This window comes from Budorcas taxicolor, chromosome 4 (assembly GCF_023091745.1).
Source record: "Budorcas taxicolor isolate Tak-1 chromosome 4, Takin1.1, whole genome shotgun sequence".
In the NCBI taxonomy this organism is placed as follows: Eukaryota; Metazoa; Chordata; class Mammalia; order Artiodactyla; family Bovidae; genus Budorcas; species Budorcas taxicolor.
In genome coordinates, this window is record NC_068913.1 from 83,280,927 (window position 1) to 83,296,510 (window position 15,584).

The window sequence follows — 15,584 nt, forward strand, 5'->3', positions numbered from 1 at the left end:
TTATCCCAATATTGACCTACCAGTGCCAGGAAACTTCTCTTCTGTTTGAAAGATCAGAGGGAGAAAGAGGGAGGAAGGGATAGGAGGGATGAGAGAGAGAGGCATTGCAATTAGGCAACAAGAAGGCCACCATGATTTAACCGAGCCAGAAAGGATACTTACTGCTGACTAACTGGCCCACGCTCAAAGCTGAAGAAGAGGAGGATGAGGAGGAAGAGGAGGAAGCCTGCCGGACGGGGCTTTGAGACATGGATGCTTGGCTGTGAGCCAGGTGCAGAAGACTGCTTTGGGAGGCTGCTTGACCCACTGACGTCTGGGAGGGTTGGTGGAGCTACGCAGAGGGATGTAAAAAAATACACAAAGGCATGAAAAAATTAGGAGGAAAATGCCAGGGAATAGAAGTGTTATCAGGGCTGAATCATTTTATTTCTAAGAATATATACGTCTCTGGAATAATGCACACCCTGCACAACAGGCAGGGTTTTGTTTTCTTTCTTTTTTTGTATATATTATGTGGCTGCTTCCTTGACAGGCATTTTATTAGTATTTCTAAATATATTAATTTCCTACTTGGCTTGCTGAAGCATCTAGTTTTCTACGTTTCTTGACCGTCACATGTGATTGGACTCTTTCTGCCTGTTCATGCAATTCCAGGGTGCTTGACAGGCTTCTTGAGTACGTATAGGTAAAATATAACACCTGCCATCAACTTAGACCGCAAGACTCAAGATCAAGGTTGGGTTGTGCCCAATCATTTTGTCTCATGTAACTGGTGCTTTTAGGAAAGTTCCAGTTTAGGCTGAGTGTGTATGGGAACTTCCTGCTCTCTCAAACCAGAGTCTGGGTGTATTACTGTGGAGCTGGGAAAAATAATTCTAAGATCCTATCGAAATTGAGAGAGAAATAGGGGCAGTCAGGACAAATGTATTGATTGATATTTGTCCCTCTTGGTTGTCACTTTCTTACACTGTGCCAGAACTTTGTTTGGCATTGTCATGCTCTCACATTTAAAACTCTCACATCAGCCTGTGGAGTGGGTATTATTCTGACCCCTCTTTTACCACCAGGGAAGCTGAGGCATAGAGAGTTTAAAGGATTTGGTGTCTTCCTTCGGCAGGTGTGGAGGAGCTGGTCTCCAGACCTATGAAGTCTGATCCCTGGGCTTGAGCTCTTAGTCACAGCGCCGCAAGTCAGAATTCACTTCAAGTCTCATGTGCGGTAAGGAAGGTGGTCATTGTATTCATGACTTCTATCCAGATTATCAAAGAGCTCTGGTTCTGGGAGGTGAGAACCTCGACTGAAGGGAGGAAGGAGAGAGAAAAGGAGGACAGTCACAGCTTCTGGGTCCACCTGGACACCTGGGAGGGGTCTCTCTCCATCCACGTGTTGACCCTCTGGGAAGCTGATGAAGGGCAGCCCTAGGCCTGGCACGAGGGCACCAGTAGCCTCAGCAGTGGCCACCTTTGTTGATTAGACAGAGTACTTCCCAGAGTGCTTTCATGTCCATCATCACAGCTCCCAGAGGTGTAGGAAGGCTTTCAAAAAAGGTTTTTAATAAAAGGAAGTCAGTCTGGGAGTGGAATCAGGCCAGGCCCTGAACTTTGGTGAAAAGAGAGCCAACTACAAAACAGGCACTGATCTTTGACCACCTCCTCAGGATCTAAGAGTCAGCCTGGAGATTTCAACTTCACATCTGTCTATGCTTTCCCAGTGTGTGTGTGTTCAGTTTTTTTAATTCAACTTTATCAAGATATAATTTACACATAATAAAATATATACATTTAATGCATATAGTTTGATGAATTTTGTCAAATGTATACATCTGTGAAACCACCATATTATCAAGATATAGAACCTTCTTATCATTCTATAAAGTTCCCTAATTGCCTTTGTAATCAATTTTTCCAACTCCTGGCCCCAGACAGGGACTGCGCTGCTTTCTGCCACATGTACTCATTTGGCATAATTCTAAAACTGGAATTGTATGGTATGTACTTTTTTGCATTTGACTTCTTTTGCTCAGATACTGTTTTTGAGATTTACCCAGTTTTGTTGGATATACCAGTAAGTCATTTTTTAATTGCTGAGAAATATGTATAGTATTGTTATATATCTGTATGCATATCTATGTCGAAGATTGTCTATGCATTCATCTGTTGATGGATATTTGGGTTATTTCCAGCTTGGGGTTATGATGAAGAAAGCTGTTATAAACATTTATGGACAAATTTTTGTGTATCCCTGTGTTTTCATTTCTTTTATGTAAATACCTATGAGTGAAACTATGGAAATGACTGAGTCATACCTTAAGTGCACATTTACCTTTTAAAGAAACTACCAAACTGATTTTCAAAGTGGCTGGAGCCATTGATATGCTCACCAGCTATGTATAAGAATTCCAGCTGCTGTGCGGCATCACCAACACCTGTGGTCGATAGTCTTTTTAATTCCCTAAAGTGGTTTTAAGCATCAATTAACATTCTACTTTCAAACAATTGTTAATCATGTGCTACTTCGGAAATGTATTTAGGGACCTATTTTCCTTCCCCTCCCACCCTGTGGCAATGCTTTTGCTCTCCAGATTCACAGGCTAGCTCTATGCCACAGATATAGCTGGCACAATTATGGGAAGTAAGTGACTCTCCCAAGACCATGAGTCTACCTTAGAATCCAGGCTCTCGCCCCATAGTTCAGGGCTCTTTCCAGGATGCCCAGGCTGTCCTGTTCCACTGTTTCCTGCAATTACATCTCAAGGGAACATCCTCATTGTTACTCCACTGTGCTAAGATTGTGAAGTAAGGTAGTTGTAATTGACATGGAACTCAAATTAATATGCGACAAGCATCTGCCTAAAGTAATTAGCCAATCTGCTGAGCACATAATCAACAATCGAATCCAGTAAATTTTATTCTGTAGGAACACACACTGAAGATTAAATCTATTTTTAATTTGCTTAATAAAATGTGATGGATATTTGCATGTCAGTCTATCCCCTCTAACCTATTGAGTTGTCCTTCTAAATATTGTTACTTGACAAAAGCTTTGCACCGTTTTGAGTTACTGAATCATGAGCTAGTCTTTGGTTTTACCATTTCATCAATATTTTATTGGCCCTGGGTGTGGCAAAGTACCATCAAGGAACTGGATAAGACAATAATCAATTTAAATTTCTTTTTCTCATACACAACTCAGTAAAGAAAAATTACTAGGCTTCAGTCTACACAAGAGAAGGAGTTCTAGAGGAAAACAAAGTAGCTCTATTGAGAGTCTGTTCTATGCCTACACAGTCAAAGAAAGAGATGAATCTAAGATAACTAAGAATCTAGGAAAGAAGTATTTTGTCCAAAGGAAATGAACACTTTTTTTAGAACACTGGGGTCCTGCTTACCTTCCAGCATTCAACCAAACAGTTCAGAATAACCCATAAAAATTCTAAAAAGTTCTTACTTGAAAAAAATCAAGATTTTAAGGTTATGGCATTTCTAGCAAATTAATACAGGCACGGAAAGTCCACCAAAAAGGAGGAAAAGGAAGGGGCAGTTCATGTTAGCCTGGGGCTTTGCTTCATCCAGGGAAGTAGAGAAGGATGTGAGGATGTTCATCCCACACAGGGTATGAGAGACAGGCAGAAATAGGATTCAGAGTCCCTTAAGCTTTATGCTTCTTACTGCATCTCATAGGCTGGCTTTGTTGGTTTGTTTGTGTTGGTTGACACTGATGATGTATTCAACAAAAATAGATGTAGGCACACTTTGAAGTCTTTCTGGATTTTCTGTGCCAGTGCTCCTCATCTGTCTTCCTTGTGTAATGCAGTATATCTTTAACAATATTTCAGTTTCTGGAACAAAGCATCTTCTAATTAAATTCACGATTGATATAAAAATAAGTGAAGGTGACAAGCATCTTGGAAATGGGATAAAATGAAGAACCAGAATGTGATAGATGAATTGGAAAAAGTTAATTTATATAAACAGTAAAATTCAAATGGGATTAAATATAGAGAACTTCATTTGGGTAGGGGGGAGAAGAAACTTTCCAAACAGGTAAAGGCAAAGTGGATGCAGAAGAAATGAAATTAGTGGTTTTCAAGATTTAAGCACTTTCAGAATCACCTGGAGGGCTGTTAGAACAGGTCCCTGGACCTTACCCCCACAGTGTCTGGTGCAGTAGGTCCAGGTGGGAGTCAATAATTTGCATTTCTAACAGGTTCCCAAGTGAGGCTAAGGCTGCTGGTTGAGGGACCTCTTAAGGTTTTGGAAGGATCTTGTCTTAGAAGAAGTGTAAAGAAAGTAGATTTATTGCATGCAGACAAGAGAAGCCAGAGCCTAGATTTAGTAAGAACTTTTAATAATTAGGAAGACATAAAGAATACCTGAATGTTATCGAGGAGTTCATTCTACAGTGGACATGGCCAACTATGCAGGTGTTAAATTTGCTGGAAGGTTCAGGGTTGACCTCAGGACAACCTAACTTGAAAAATTTTGAGTACTAAAATTTTGAAAATTTCTGATAGCTAAAAACTCCCTTGGGTGTCATATCTAGAACATGATAGAACTCTGCATCTTAGTGCAGAGGAAGGGGTTAACGGAGAAAGAAAGAGAATTAGGGAAGAGAGTGCTGTGTGGAAGTTCTCCCCAAGCTGCCGGCAGGTACTGGTTTGGAACAAACTGGAAAATGGCAAAAGACACAGAATCGGAAAGCCACAGAAGGGCCTGGGCTGGGCTCCTCAGGGAGCATGCCTCTAGAATCTGGTGTCCCCGATAGGGAAACACTACCATTTGGCAGCAGTAAAACACGATGGATGGAGCACGCAGCATAGGCTAGGTCCTGAGCAAGGCTGAATCAGTCTGGTCCCTGCCTTCCAGGTGTAGACAGTACCGACTGATGACAGTGAATGGAGCGAGGGGAAAACCGAGGTAGGAGAATGATAAATGGGAGCTACACAAAGGAGGGATCCTGGGCAGGGGGATGGTGGTGGGAGTTTGCCAGACAGAAGAGGAGGGAAAGGCGTTCCAGGCTAGGGTGGGCAGGGAGCACATGCTCTGTCAGCTGAGCTCGACTGGGAGTGACCAGGGGAGACCAGAGAGGTGAGATGCCCGGATGTATGGCTGGAAGGTCAAAGGTGTGTTTTGTATTGGGGTCCCTGACACACATTTCCTTTCTCTAGGAAACCCTTATGACTATTTTAGATCCTGTATGGGTGGAAATACTTCATTTGTGTCTTATTCTGGATGGCTTCAAGAAAAAATTGGAAACTACTGATTTATGTAACAGCTGGGAAAAAACTGGTGACTATATTTTTTTTACTTGAAAAAAAAAAAACAACCAGATGGATTTAGAGAATCATATAGCATTTTAGGGGCTTCCCTGTGGTGCTAGTAGTAAAGAACCCACCTGCCAGTGCAGGAGATATAAGAGATGTGGGTTTGATCCCTGAGACGATCCCCTGGAGGAGGGCATGGCAACCCACTCCAGTTCTTGCCTGGAGAATCCCACAGACAGAAGAGCCTGGTGGGCTATAGACCATAGGGTGGCAAAGAGTTGGTCATGACTGAAGCGACTTAGCATGCACGGCAGTTTAGGGAGCTAGTTTAAATAAATCATTTTCCTTTGGCTTCCTATTAGAAGATTACATTTTGAAGAACAATTGAGTGCCTTCATGGATGGCAGTCTCCAAGTACTATAGCCATAGTATTCAATTTTTGAAAAATTTCAATGCTTTGATTTTACAAATCACATTTTTCCTTTCCTGTGTCTCTATTTTCTTAATGACATTAGAAATCTCCCATAAACTTTTGTTGGGATTTAGTCAGAGGAAGAATAAATATACACAACATGATTTCTGTGCTGCATGAAGAAATCATGAATTCACAATCACAGAATAATAAGGGCAAACCCTGGCATGTGGGTCACTCTGACTTTTGAAGCTGCAGAATCTTATGGAGGAAAGGAAAGGTTACTTTCAAGCTCTACCAAATATTTTTGTATTAAGCGCTTTGTTCCATGCACAGAAAGATACTTCTCTCTCCCTTATATATATATATATATATATATATATATATATATATATACATATATATATATAGTGTGTGTGTGTGTGTGTGTGTGTGTGTGTGTGTATGTATGTGCAGCACGTGAGATCTTACTTCCCTGACCAGGGATCAAACTCACATCCCCTGCACTGGGAGTACAGAGTCTCAACCACTGGACCACCAGGTAAGTCCCCTTCTCTTTCTTGTCTAGTCATTTTCTGACCTTTGTTTCTTTGCATTGCTTACCAAGGATTCCCGATTCAATACTATGAAAGTGATATCTAGGACTATCAGATATTGGTATATGTTTTTTAAAAAATACTGTTTGTATTTCAGATGATAACTTTGCAGGTTCTCAATCTTTCATCATTGGAATAAAGCATCCTCAAGAGTAGTTGACTCTTCACTTGTTGATTTTATCCAGGTTCTTTTAAGCAGTGGTAGGCATGTGTAAAAATTAAGATTTTTTAAATTATTTTTTTAAATTAAAATGAATCACCCCAGGGCATCTAGCCCAAGAGGCCTGTACTACACTCCATAAAAAGTGGACTTCCTTTTGAGTGCGAGTTAGGGATTTCTCTGCTCTTGTAATTTATGACATATTTTACTGTTGGAACTATGCTCTGGTGAGATCAAGCATTTGTCATAAATCACATGAAAAAATAAATTGAGAAACTTCTCTACTGTACAAGAGAAATCCTTTATTTTTTAGTGGTTGTCCATATTATATTTCTTCAATGTAAAGGGTAGTATTTAAAGGAAAAAATTGAAGACCACTATTCTTATATATATCTCTAGGTCTGAGCTTTTTACTTTTGGACTCTCAGCATTTTATGACCCTCTATCCTCAGAATTCCCCCTTTTATATCTGGGACTCAGACTTGAGCATTTCCTGTCGATTCACCCAACTTGTTAACTTTACTACACCTTCCAAGGTGTTTCAATCAGAGCTGATGCCAAGAAACAGTGTGGCGCTCTTCTGATATTTCTCAGCAGGTCCGTCATCAGTTCCCTTGACCTTTCGAGGACTTGAGTAGACCACTGGCACATGCCTTGAACAATGGGACAGGCCCACGGGTGCCTGCCATGACTTGAGGATTCAGGAAGGTTCGAGTGTCGCTCTTTTCAGCTGTGCACATATGTCCTCTCAGCAAGTACTTTCATGAGAGATGCGTGCACATATACTGGCAAGGCAAGTCCTGCTCTCTGCAATTCTGGTTGTAAATGACGTGAGTTGGATGGGCAAGGCACATCCCCTAGAGGCTGGCTGTTTCTTCCCAGTTGCTAGAGCTCCAGTTCTACCAACAGGGTTGATGGCAGTGGTCAGACTAGCAGGGGACCAGACATTCCCACTGTGATAATGAGGTTTCATCCAGTGGTCAACAGGTAGGGTGCGAGCAAGATTCTGAGGTGCATCTATGCTCACGAGAGAGACTGTGTAAATGGATTCACACTGTTGATAGTGGGCGAGGGTTTGAGGAGGAGCACCATACCTCCCTCTTACTTGCCGTTTCTTAGTTAGCTCCTTCTGGATCAAAACTGTACTACCTCAAATATAGAGCTGTCATCTTGTATAATGGCAGTGGTCTATCACCCACACACCCTACTTAGAAATTCAAAGTGAGAGTGAGAGCTACTTGTATTAAATGTTGATGACCACTAATTAATTCATCACCTTCTTGGCAATTTACAACTTGGGTTTGCTGACAGAAATAGTTTTTTAGCAGATTGTACAAAAAGATTAATTTTCTCATTTCTGCGCCCAGAGATAATTTTGAACATAGGTTTGAACAGATAGAACTAGGGATTAAAAAGCCAATGGAACATTTGGAGGAACTATTTATTCATTCTTTGGCCACACTGTGTGGCATGTGAGATCTTAGTTCCTTGAACAGGGATGGAACCCGTGCCTCCCGCAGTGGAAGCTCAGAGTTTTAACCACTGGACCAGCAGGGACCAGTACAGTTCCCTTGGGGGAACTATTTAGAAGGGTAGAGAATACAGTGGAATCCTGTAAATAGTAAAAGCAAGAAAAGAGCTGAGAGACAGAGGCAGAGGGAGGGGGTAGAAGTCCTCAAAATACATTTGTCAGGGACTGTCCCACTGCCCGTGAGAAAGCTGGGGAAGAAGAGGGTGGTGGGAACCCTGGCTCACAGGCAGTGGTTTCGATTTAGAGGGAGAACCAGCGGGAGTAAGAGAGGCCCCCCAACTGCTATGTGAGGGAGATACTGACATTTCCCCATTTTATAGATGAGAAAACTGAGGCACAAAGATGAGGAATGCCTCAAGATCACACTGGGACAAAGTCACCTTTTTTAGTTTGAATGTTAGGCCCCTTCCATGACTGTTCTCAGACTCTGGATTTCAGTCACATGAACCCTTTTCCTGTGTTTTAATACTCCAGGCTTCTTTGTGTGTTCCTGCCTCTGTGCCTGCTATCCCCACTGCCTGGAATGTTGTTGACCAATCATTCACCTGGCTGACTCCAACCCTTCCAAACCATGTGAGGACTCAACACTCTCCGGACAGTCAGTCACTTCCATCTTTGTGATGATACTAAACTTTGGGCATACCTGTCCTGTTACAGGACATGCTGTCTTATTTATTTATTAAAAATTTTTTGGCCATGTCACTGGATCTTAGTTCCTCGCCCGCTCCACCCCCCTCTGTCCCCCCGCCCAGTCCCCACCCCTTCCCGCTGTGGAAGTGCTCATGTGGTTTGGAAGTGAGTCTTGATGGATGGGTTGGAGTCAGTCAGGTGAATGATGGGTCAACAACATTTGTAACCACTGGACCAGCAGGGAAGTCCCAGAACATTCTGTTTTATTGCATAATGGGGCTGTGCTCATACATCTGTGTCCTCTACAAGACTATGAGCTCCTTAAGACAAGAAATTGCCACTCTTTCAACCCTGTTTCTTATCATTAAGCAGAGGCTCAGTGTATAGTGGGTTATCAAGAAAGGTTTGTTGAAGAAAACAATTAACCAGAAACTCCATAAGGTCAGGGACCATGTTGTTCTTCTTCAGGGCTGTGTACCCAGCTTCTAGTATAACACACAGAAATTACTTGATTGATATTTGAATGGATAAAACATACTGGATTCTCATGGTTTTAATAAAATTCTACCAATTAGAACCTCCTATTTTTCATTCCCTAATTTCTGGGAAGCACTTTTAGCAGCATCAATTTGGGATCTCTTAATGAGTAATAGTTTCCCCCCACCCCCGCCATTTACAGATAAGATGTTAACTGGTCTTAATGTCTTGTTGACCCCTTTTAAAATTGACTGAAAGTTAAGTATCATAAGCTGTGATAAATAAGAACACAAATCTATTGAACTTTAGGCAATTGTCCTTGTTATAACCAAATATATTCTTGTTTATAGATTAGCAGTTATTTAGTTGTCACTCATATTCACTAATAATGAAAAATAAAGCTACTTGCTTTTTTTAAAAAATAAGTATCAATATGTTAGGATTAGTGAGATTAAATATTTTCTAATTTAAAAATTACTTTTCATTGATTGAGCCCAGATAGAAGAAGGACGGTAAGGAGAGATGTCCAGGTAGCCACGGCTGTCTGGACAAGAAGCCTTTACCTGCTGGCCGGGCTTGATGGGGGAGAGCGTGATGCCCTGCGTGTTGATCACAGGCAGGATCTGGTTCCCGATGACTGTGGCAATGATCTGGCCCTGGGCGTTCGTCAGGAGCTGGGGGGTAATCGGCTGCACTTGAAGGCCTTGCGTGCCACTCGCTGTTTGGCTTGAGGGCCCTGGATTCGGCATCAGAGGAATGGTCCCAATAATCTGCAAGAAACAGGCCCACAGGTGAGGCTCCAGGCTCTGCTCAGAGTTGGCACAGGCACCTGACCCTCTCTCATGCTCTGGTCTCTGTTGGAGGCTCCCTGAGAGCTGATTCAGAATCCTCGGACCGATCTGGAGAAGAAAGAAAGTAGCAAAGGATGAGCATGTGAGGAGAGAGAAACACACGTAGACCGAGTGCCTGGACAAAAAGGGAAACCATCTTATTTAAAACTAAAATCATGGATTAACAGATATACCTTACTGTATACAAACTAGATAAATAACAAGGACCTACTGTGTAGCAAAGGGAACTCTGCTCCATTCTCTGTAACAACCTATCTGCGAAAGGAATCTGAGAAAGAATATATATTTGTTTATGTATATCTGAGACACTTTGCTGGACACCTGAAACTAACACAACACCTGAAACTATACTACGCTACAACTATACTTCAATATGAAAAAAAAAAGACAGGAAACTGAGGCAGCAGTGAGGGCAGAAACGCGTGGCTTCTGCCAGGGCAGCAGACTCCCCTGCTCTGTCTCAGAAGCAGACGGAGCATCAACGACTCGTGCACTGAAGGCCCTCCTCTGGCCGGGGAGCCGCACGCCTTCCCCACAGGGCTCCTCACACACAACGTGCTTCCTTGTACCCGCTCCTCTGCTTGGGTCTCTCCTGCCCTCTCTAGCCCTCCCTCCCTTCCCCGCCTTCCTGCTCCTCTCTCAGGTCGGGGTTAGCTCCCTGACATCCCAGCATGACTGGAGGCCCCAGCAGCACCCTGGTGATCACGGGGGTGCAGAGCCCGGATTCTGGAGTCAGGGACACATAGGTCCAGTCCCAGCTGCGCTGCCTCCTCCACTGTATCGTAAGGAGCCTGTGCTTTCGGAGGGAGAACTGGGATCTTAACCGATAAATGAAACTCAAAATAGAGGTGAAATGACGACTGAGGACTGAACATTTTTCAAAGAGTGTTTTGTTTTTAATTTTTTTTTTTTTTTTGATGTGGACCATTGTAAAAGTCTTCACTGAATTTGTTACAATATTGCTTCTGTTCTAGGTTTCGGTGTTGGCCACAAGGCATGTGGATCGTAGCTCCCTGACAAGGCATCAAAATGGCAACCCTGCACTGGAAGTCAAATTCCTAACCACTGGACTGCCAGGGAAGTCTCTGAAAGTGCATTTTAACACATGGATTTTAAACTGGGCCAGAAAGGTGAGAGGATCAAGGCTTCTGCGGCAGCTGGGGGAGGCTTTTCTCGGTATCTGGTAGCCTCTGGTGTCAGTAAAGAGCTCATGCAGAGCATCACAGGAGGGCCTGGCTGGATCCAGTCACCGTGGTGGGAGAAAAGGAGCGTGAACAGAGGTGTTCATAAGATCTGGAAACACAGACACATTCGTAAGTTGACAGAGACAAATCTAATTGGTGAGAAAAGAAAATACAACTCTGTTTTCCAATGTCATGGACTCTCCCAGGGAAAGTCATGGAACTCAGGTTAGATGCTGTCCCCTCCAGGTACCCCAGGATGCTTATGCAGCTCTGCTCTGCTGGTTGTCTTCCAGGGACACTTTCCAGACATGAACTGTGGTAACGTGACCTGAGGGGGCCACCTTGACATATTAACAATACTATCTCAGGAAGTGCTTTCACGGGTCTGGTTTTCATTCATTCCACGTTCTCACAACAGCTCAGTCCTGTGAGCACTAGTCTCACCCCTTTTTAGCAGGTAAGACAGTGGAGGTTCAGGGAGGAGTTTGCAAGTGGCAGAGTTGGGGTCCAGGTGTGCAGGAGCCCCAGATGCTCACTCTTTCATGTGTCCCCTGGCTGCTACCACAGGAAGGACATAGGAGGGCACTTGCTCTTAGGAAAAGCCCTGCATCCTGCTTGCAGTTTCCCACCAGATGCTTAGCTGCTTGTAGACTAAGTTTATAAATGATTCCATTTTCTGCCCACAGTGCCCCAGGCAGGGCTTGGGACATAGTTTCTCAATAGCTATCTTGGGAAGGAATGGTTTCTGGGTTCAGCTGTCTCTTGGATTCCAGATACAGCTGGCACTGCAGAAGACCTGCAAGACCACAGGATTCAGTCCAAAGATCAGAGTTGAGAGACATCCCTCCTCACTCGGCGGGCCTTGCTTCCACCACAGAAGCTCCTGTGGGATGGCGCTAATGGAGGAGCTGTGTGAATATCAGGTATCCATGGCAGTTGTCAATGGCGGACAATCAAGGTCAAGTCGTTTCCGAGAGAGTGGTCAGTGGTCCTGCAGGGAGTCTGTAGCTCCACAGTCTCACTGAGTAAGACTGCACTGTCCCTCCAGCAGCACTGGCCATGAGCATGTCCCATCAGTGCCAGCAAGGTCAGCAGGAGTCCACATCAATAGATCAGGGTGCATAAGTCCTTATTGATGACTTGTCTTGCGTTAACATCCCAGGGTCCAAAGGCTTTGACTCCACAGGCAATGAGGGGAGCAAGTTCCTTGTCTGACTCTGATGCAGGCTACTCCCACTTTCCTCATCTGCACCATGAAATGTACAACGCCCCTGTCCTCAATGCACAGGGAAAGTCCAGAGGCTCACCCATCCTGTCTGACTTCCCTGGGCCTGGGAAGCCCCACTCCTCCTGATTGGCCCCAGATGAAAGCCCACAGAAGCTGGATTCACTTAGGTGGCAGGGTTGTGGGTTCTATTTTAGGCAGGATGTCAGCGTGTTTAGCCCGGGAGAAGGCTTCAGAGGAGGCAGGCACCTGACAGCTACAGAACACACTGGGATGTGGAGTGAGGCACTCTGCTTCCAAGAAGATTGACACGAGTCTGTGCTCGCCTGGCGGTAATGAGATGCTCTGCCTGCGTTCTGAGTGCAAAGAAGCAAAGGCAAACACAGCGTCTCACCAGCCTCTTCCCCAAGTGCAGTCTCACTTGCCAACACCTCACGGCAACATTACTAAAACATGGCGTCACTTTTGTCCCCCTTCACCCCTCCTTCGCTCCTTTCTTCTTTCCTGGGCCTTAGCATCACTTACTGAGGGTAAGGCGGTGCTAGTGTCAGAGCCAGAGAGACCCACAATGGCCCGACGGAGGGGATCCTTTAATGGGAGGCTTTGTCTGAGAGGTGGAAGGGTGGGGTTGGGTGGTTCTAAAGTCAGGATGGCTTCTGTGAAGTTGAGCGTTTTTCATTTTTGTTCTCCTCTCAGCACAGTTGGGATCACCATCTCAGCTTGTCAAACCCTTGGCAGTACTCTGTGGGGAATTTTTTAATATTCCCTAGTGCCTTACAACTTGCTTATTTTCATTTGCTCCCATGCATCCAAGTGTGGAGACCATCACATACTGTGTTGTTGAAAACTTGTCAGATGTGCCAGTTTTGCTTACATAGATCTCACTGTAACTTCTCTTTAGACTCTAACTTCCAAAAGGTGGTCACAAGGACATGCGAGGAGCCGAGGCAGCAAGGTGGGAGGTTCATTGACCTGGAATACTTGTGTTTTAAATGAAAACGTTTTCAATATTCAAAGGAAGTATTTGCATCTACACATTCTTCAGCTAAATCAGGAAATCGCAGCTGAGGTTTGAAAAGGCAATAAGGGGGCTTCCCTGTGGCTCAGTGGATAGGAATCTGCCTGCCAATGCAGGGAACACAGGTTTGATCCCTGGTCCAGGAAGATTCCACATGCTGGGGAGCAAGTAAGCCCATAAGCTGCAACTGCTGAGCCCACATGCCACATCGATTGAAGCCCGCGTGCCTAAAGCCCCTGCCATGAGAAGCCTGTGCACTGCAACGAAGGGTAGCCCCTGCTCACTGCAACTAAGCCTCACAAAGCAACAGAGACCCAGCACAGCCAAAAATAAATTTTAAAAAAGAAAAGGCAATAATGAAATTGATTTGAGGACAAAGATAGAAAGAAGCCACTTTCAAAGCATTTGTAGTCCAAGGACTAGCTTTTGGAGTTTGATTTTCTGGTTCCTAGGGCTAAGGATTTACCACAAGGAGATGTCCTGATGGAAGCACATGTCACCGAGCAAACGGCCATTGTGCTGGGACTCTGGATCCAGGCATCGGATACACAAGAGATATTCTCGTATTCCAGCTCTCCTGAGATGCTGAGGACTCTGGCAGAAGAGCCTCGTACCACCAGACCCTTCTCTATGTAACACACAGCGTCATGTGCCATGGAAGACACCAGGAAGACACAACTGGGGCAGGGGAGGGGTGATAAAAATAGGCTCATTGCATGCAAAGATTCTAACAACCCGATGGAGAAATGATACATGTCAATGTGGCAAGGACTCTCTGATAAAAACCTCTACTCATATGGTCAGTGCTCAGAGGAATATTTGGAATGAATGAGTGGTTTCAGAGGAAAAAAGATGCAGATGATGGCTAGGAAGACTTCCTAGAAGAAACAGGCGCAGAAGAGCGTCTTGGAGGTTGGGTGGGATATGGCAAGTCAGAGAATCCATTTCAGTTGGGCGGTAAGAAACGTGGCAGTGGTGAGTTAACTTGTTTCATGCAAAAGAGAGTGAAGACATTGGTCAGTGACAGGTTGGCCTGGAAGGGTCAAATTCCAGGGGAGAGTACTGAAATGGAGCTATTTCAGATGAGAATGTGACTGCGTGGCGAGAATGGACTGGAGTGTCAAGAGGTGACTGACCAGAAGATGAGTCACTGGGATATTATTGTAGTCCTCCAAGTGTGAAGCAAAAGGCTTCAATGAATCCTTGGCATAGGGGATGCTTGATTCGTTGCCTTCCACTTCAATTCAACAAGCATGGTCTACTTTATGCCTAGGTTGCAACATTAGAAATTTTTGAGTGAAGTTATTGGCCCATCAATCCCACAGCAAATAGCTCAGGCATCATTTGCAATGATCCCCTCTGTCTTTTCCCTGACTCCAACAGTAATGATTCATCTCTGATGAATGCTTTAACCAGGACGAGGCCCATACTGCTATTGCAATGATAATTTGTGACCTCAGAGTTCCAGCTTCTCTGACAGGGGACTTATTTTGTTGTTGCTGTTCATGTTCACTTGTCTCTTTGCTTAAAAGGGTTAAGAGCATAAACCACAAGGGAGAATAAAGTCCATGTTGTAAGAGTAACTAAAAAAAAAATATCACTGAAATGATTACTAGTGTTCATTAGCACATCTCCCTATTTTCATAAGAATGGGGATGACTTGCACATAAGTGTGCTATTATTATCCAGTGGCCATTATGATTTAAGCCACCATAAAGATTATCTTGTGCTTGTGGCAAACCCCAGCAATTCAGTGGCATGTAATGCCTTGGGTTACCACGTTATCACTGCAATGCCCTTATGGACCTCAGTGTAGTTGAGGTGTTTAGCAGCGATGCATTATAACTGATGGAGAGGAATGGGTGCTGAATTTATTCACTGCCAGCATGTAGGTGTCATCAGCAGCAGTTGAGGGGGTATCACAGAAGCCTAGGGCATCCAGACAAGTCGTCTGATGGGCCACATGTTGTAATAGTCTATGACATGCTGTTAAACTCTGCCACAGAGAATGCGATTGCAGATGTCAATGTGACAAGTAATTCTGTTGCATATATCTTTAGGAAAAAGAAACCCATCACTGCTGGAAAGGGGTGATTTTTCAGGGCTTTCAGTCCATCAGCAGAGACAATTCTTTGTCAAATATTTGTGTAACCTCAGCACTTTTTGGTCAAGAGGCTTTTGTTAACACCTGGCATCACTCTGTCCATTCTTGAGCATAGAACTCTAGCTTCTGAGAG

At 44.1% G+C, this 15,584-nt stretch overlaps 1 protein-coding gene across 1 annotated transcript in view; it reads right to left on the reverse strand.

Moving 5' to 3' along the window:
* POU6F2 (POU class 6 homeobox 2) overlaps window positions 1-15,584 on the reverse strand; it is a 498,222-nt gene that overhangs the window by 13,608 nt on the left and 469,030 nt on the right. The window contains exons 7-8 of the mRNA XM_052639072.1: window positions 9,633-9,839; window positions 163-331 (exon numbers count right to left, since the gene is read on the reverse strand). Coding sequence (XP_052495032.1) covers window positions 163-331; window positions 9,633-9,839 — 376 coding nt within the window. The remainder of the gene's footprint in view (window positions 1-162; window positions 332-9,632; window positions 9,840-15,584) is intronic.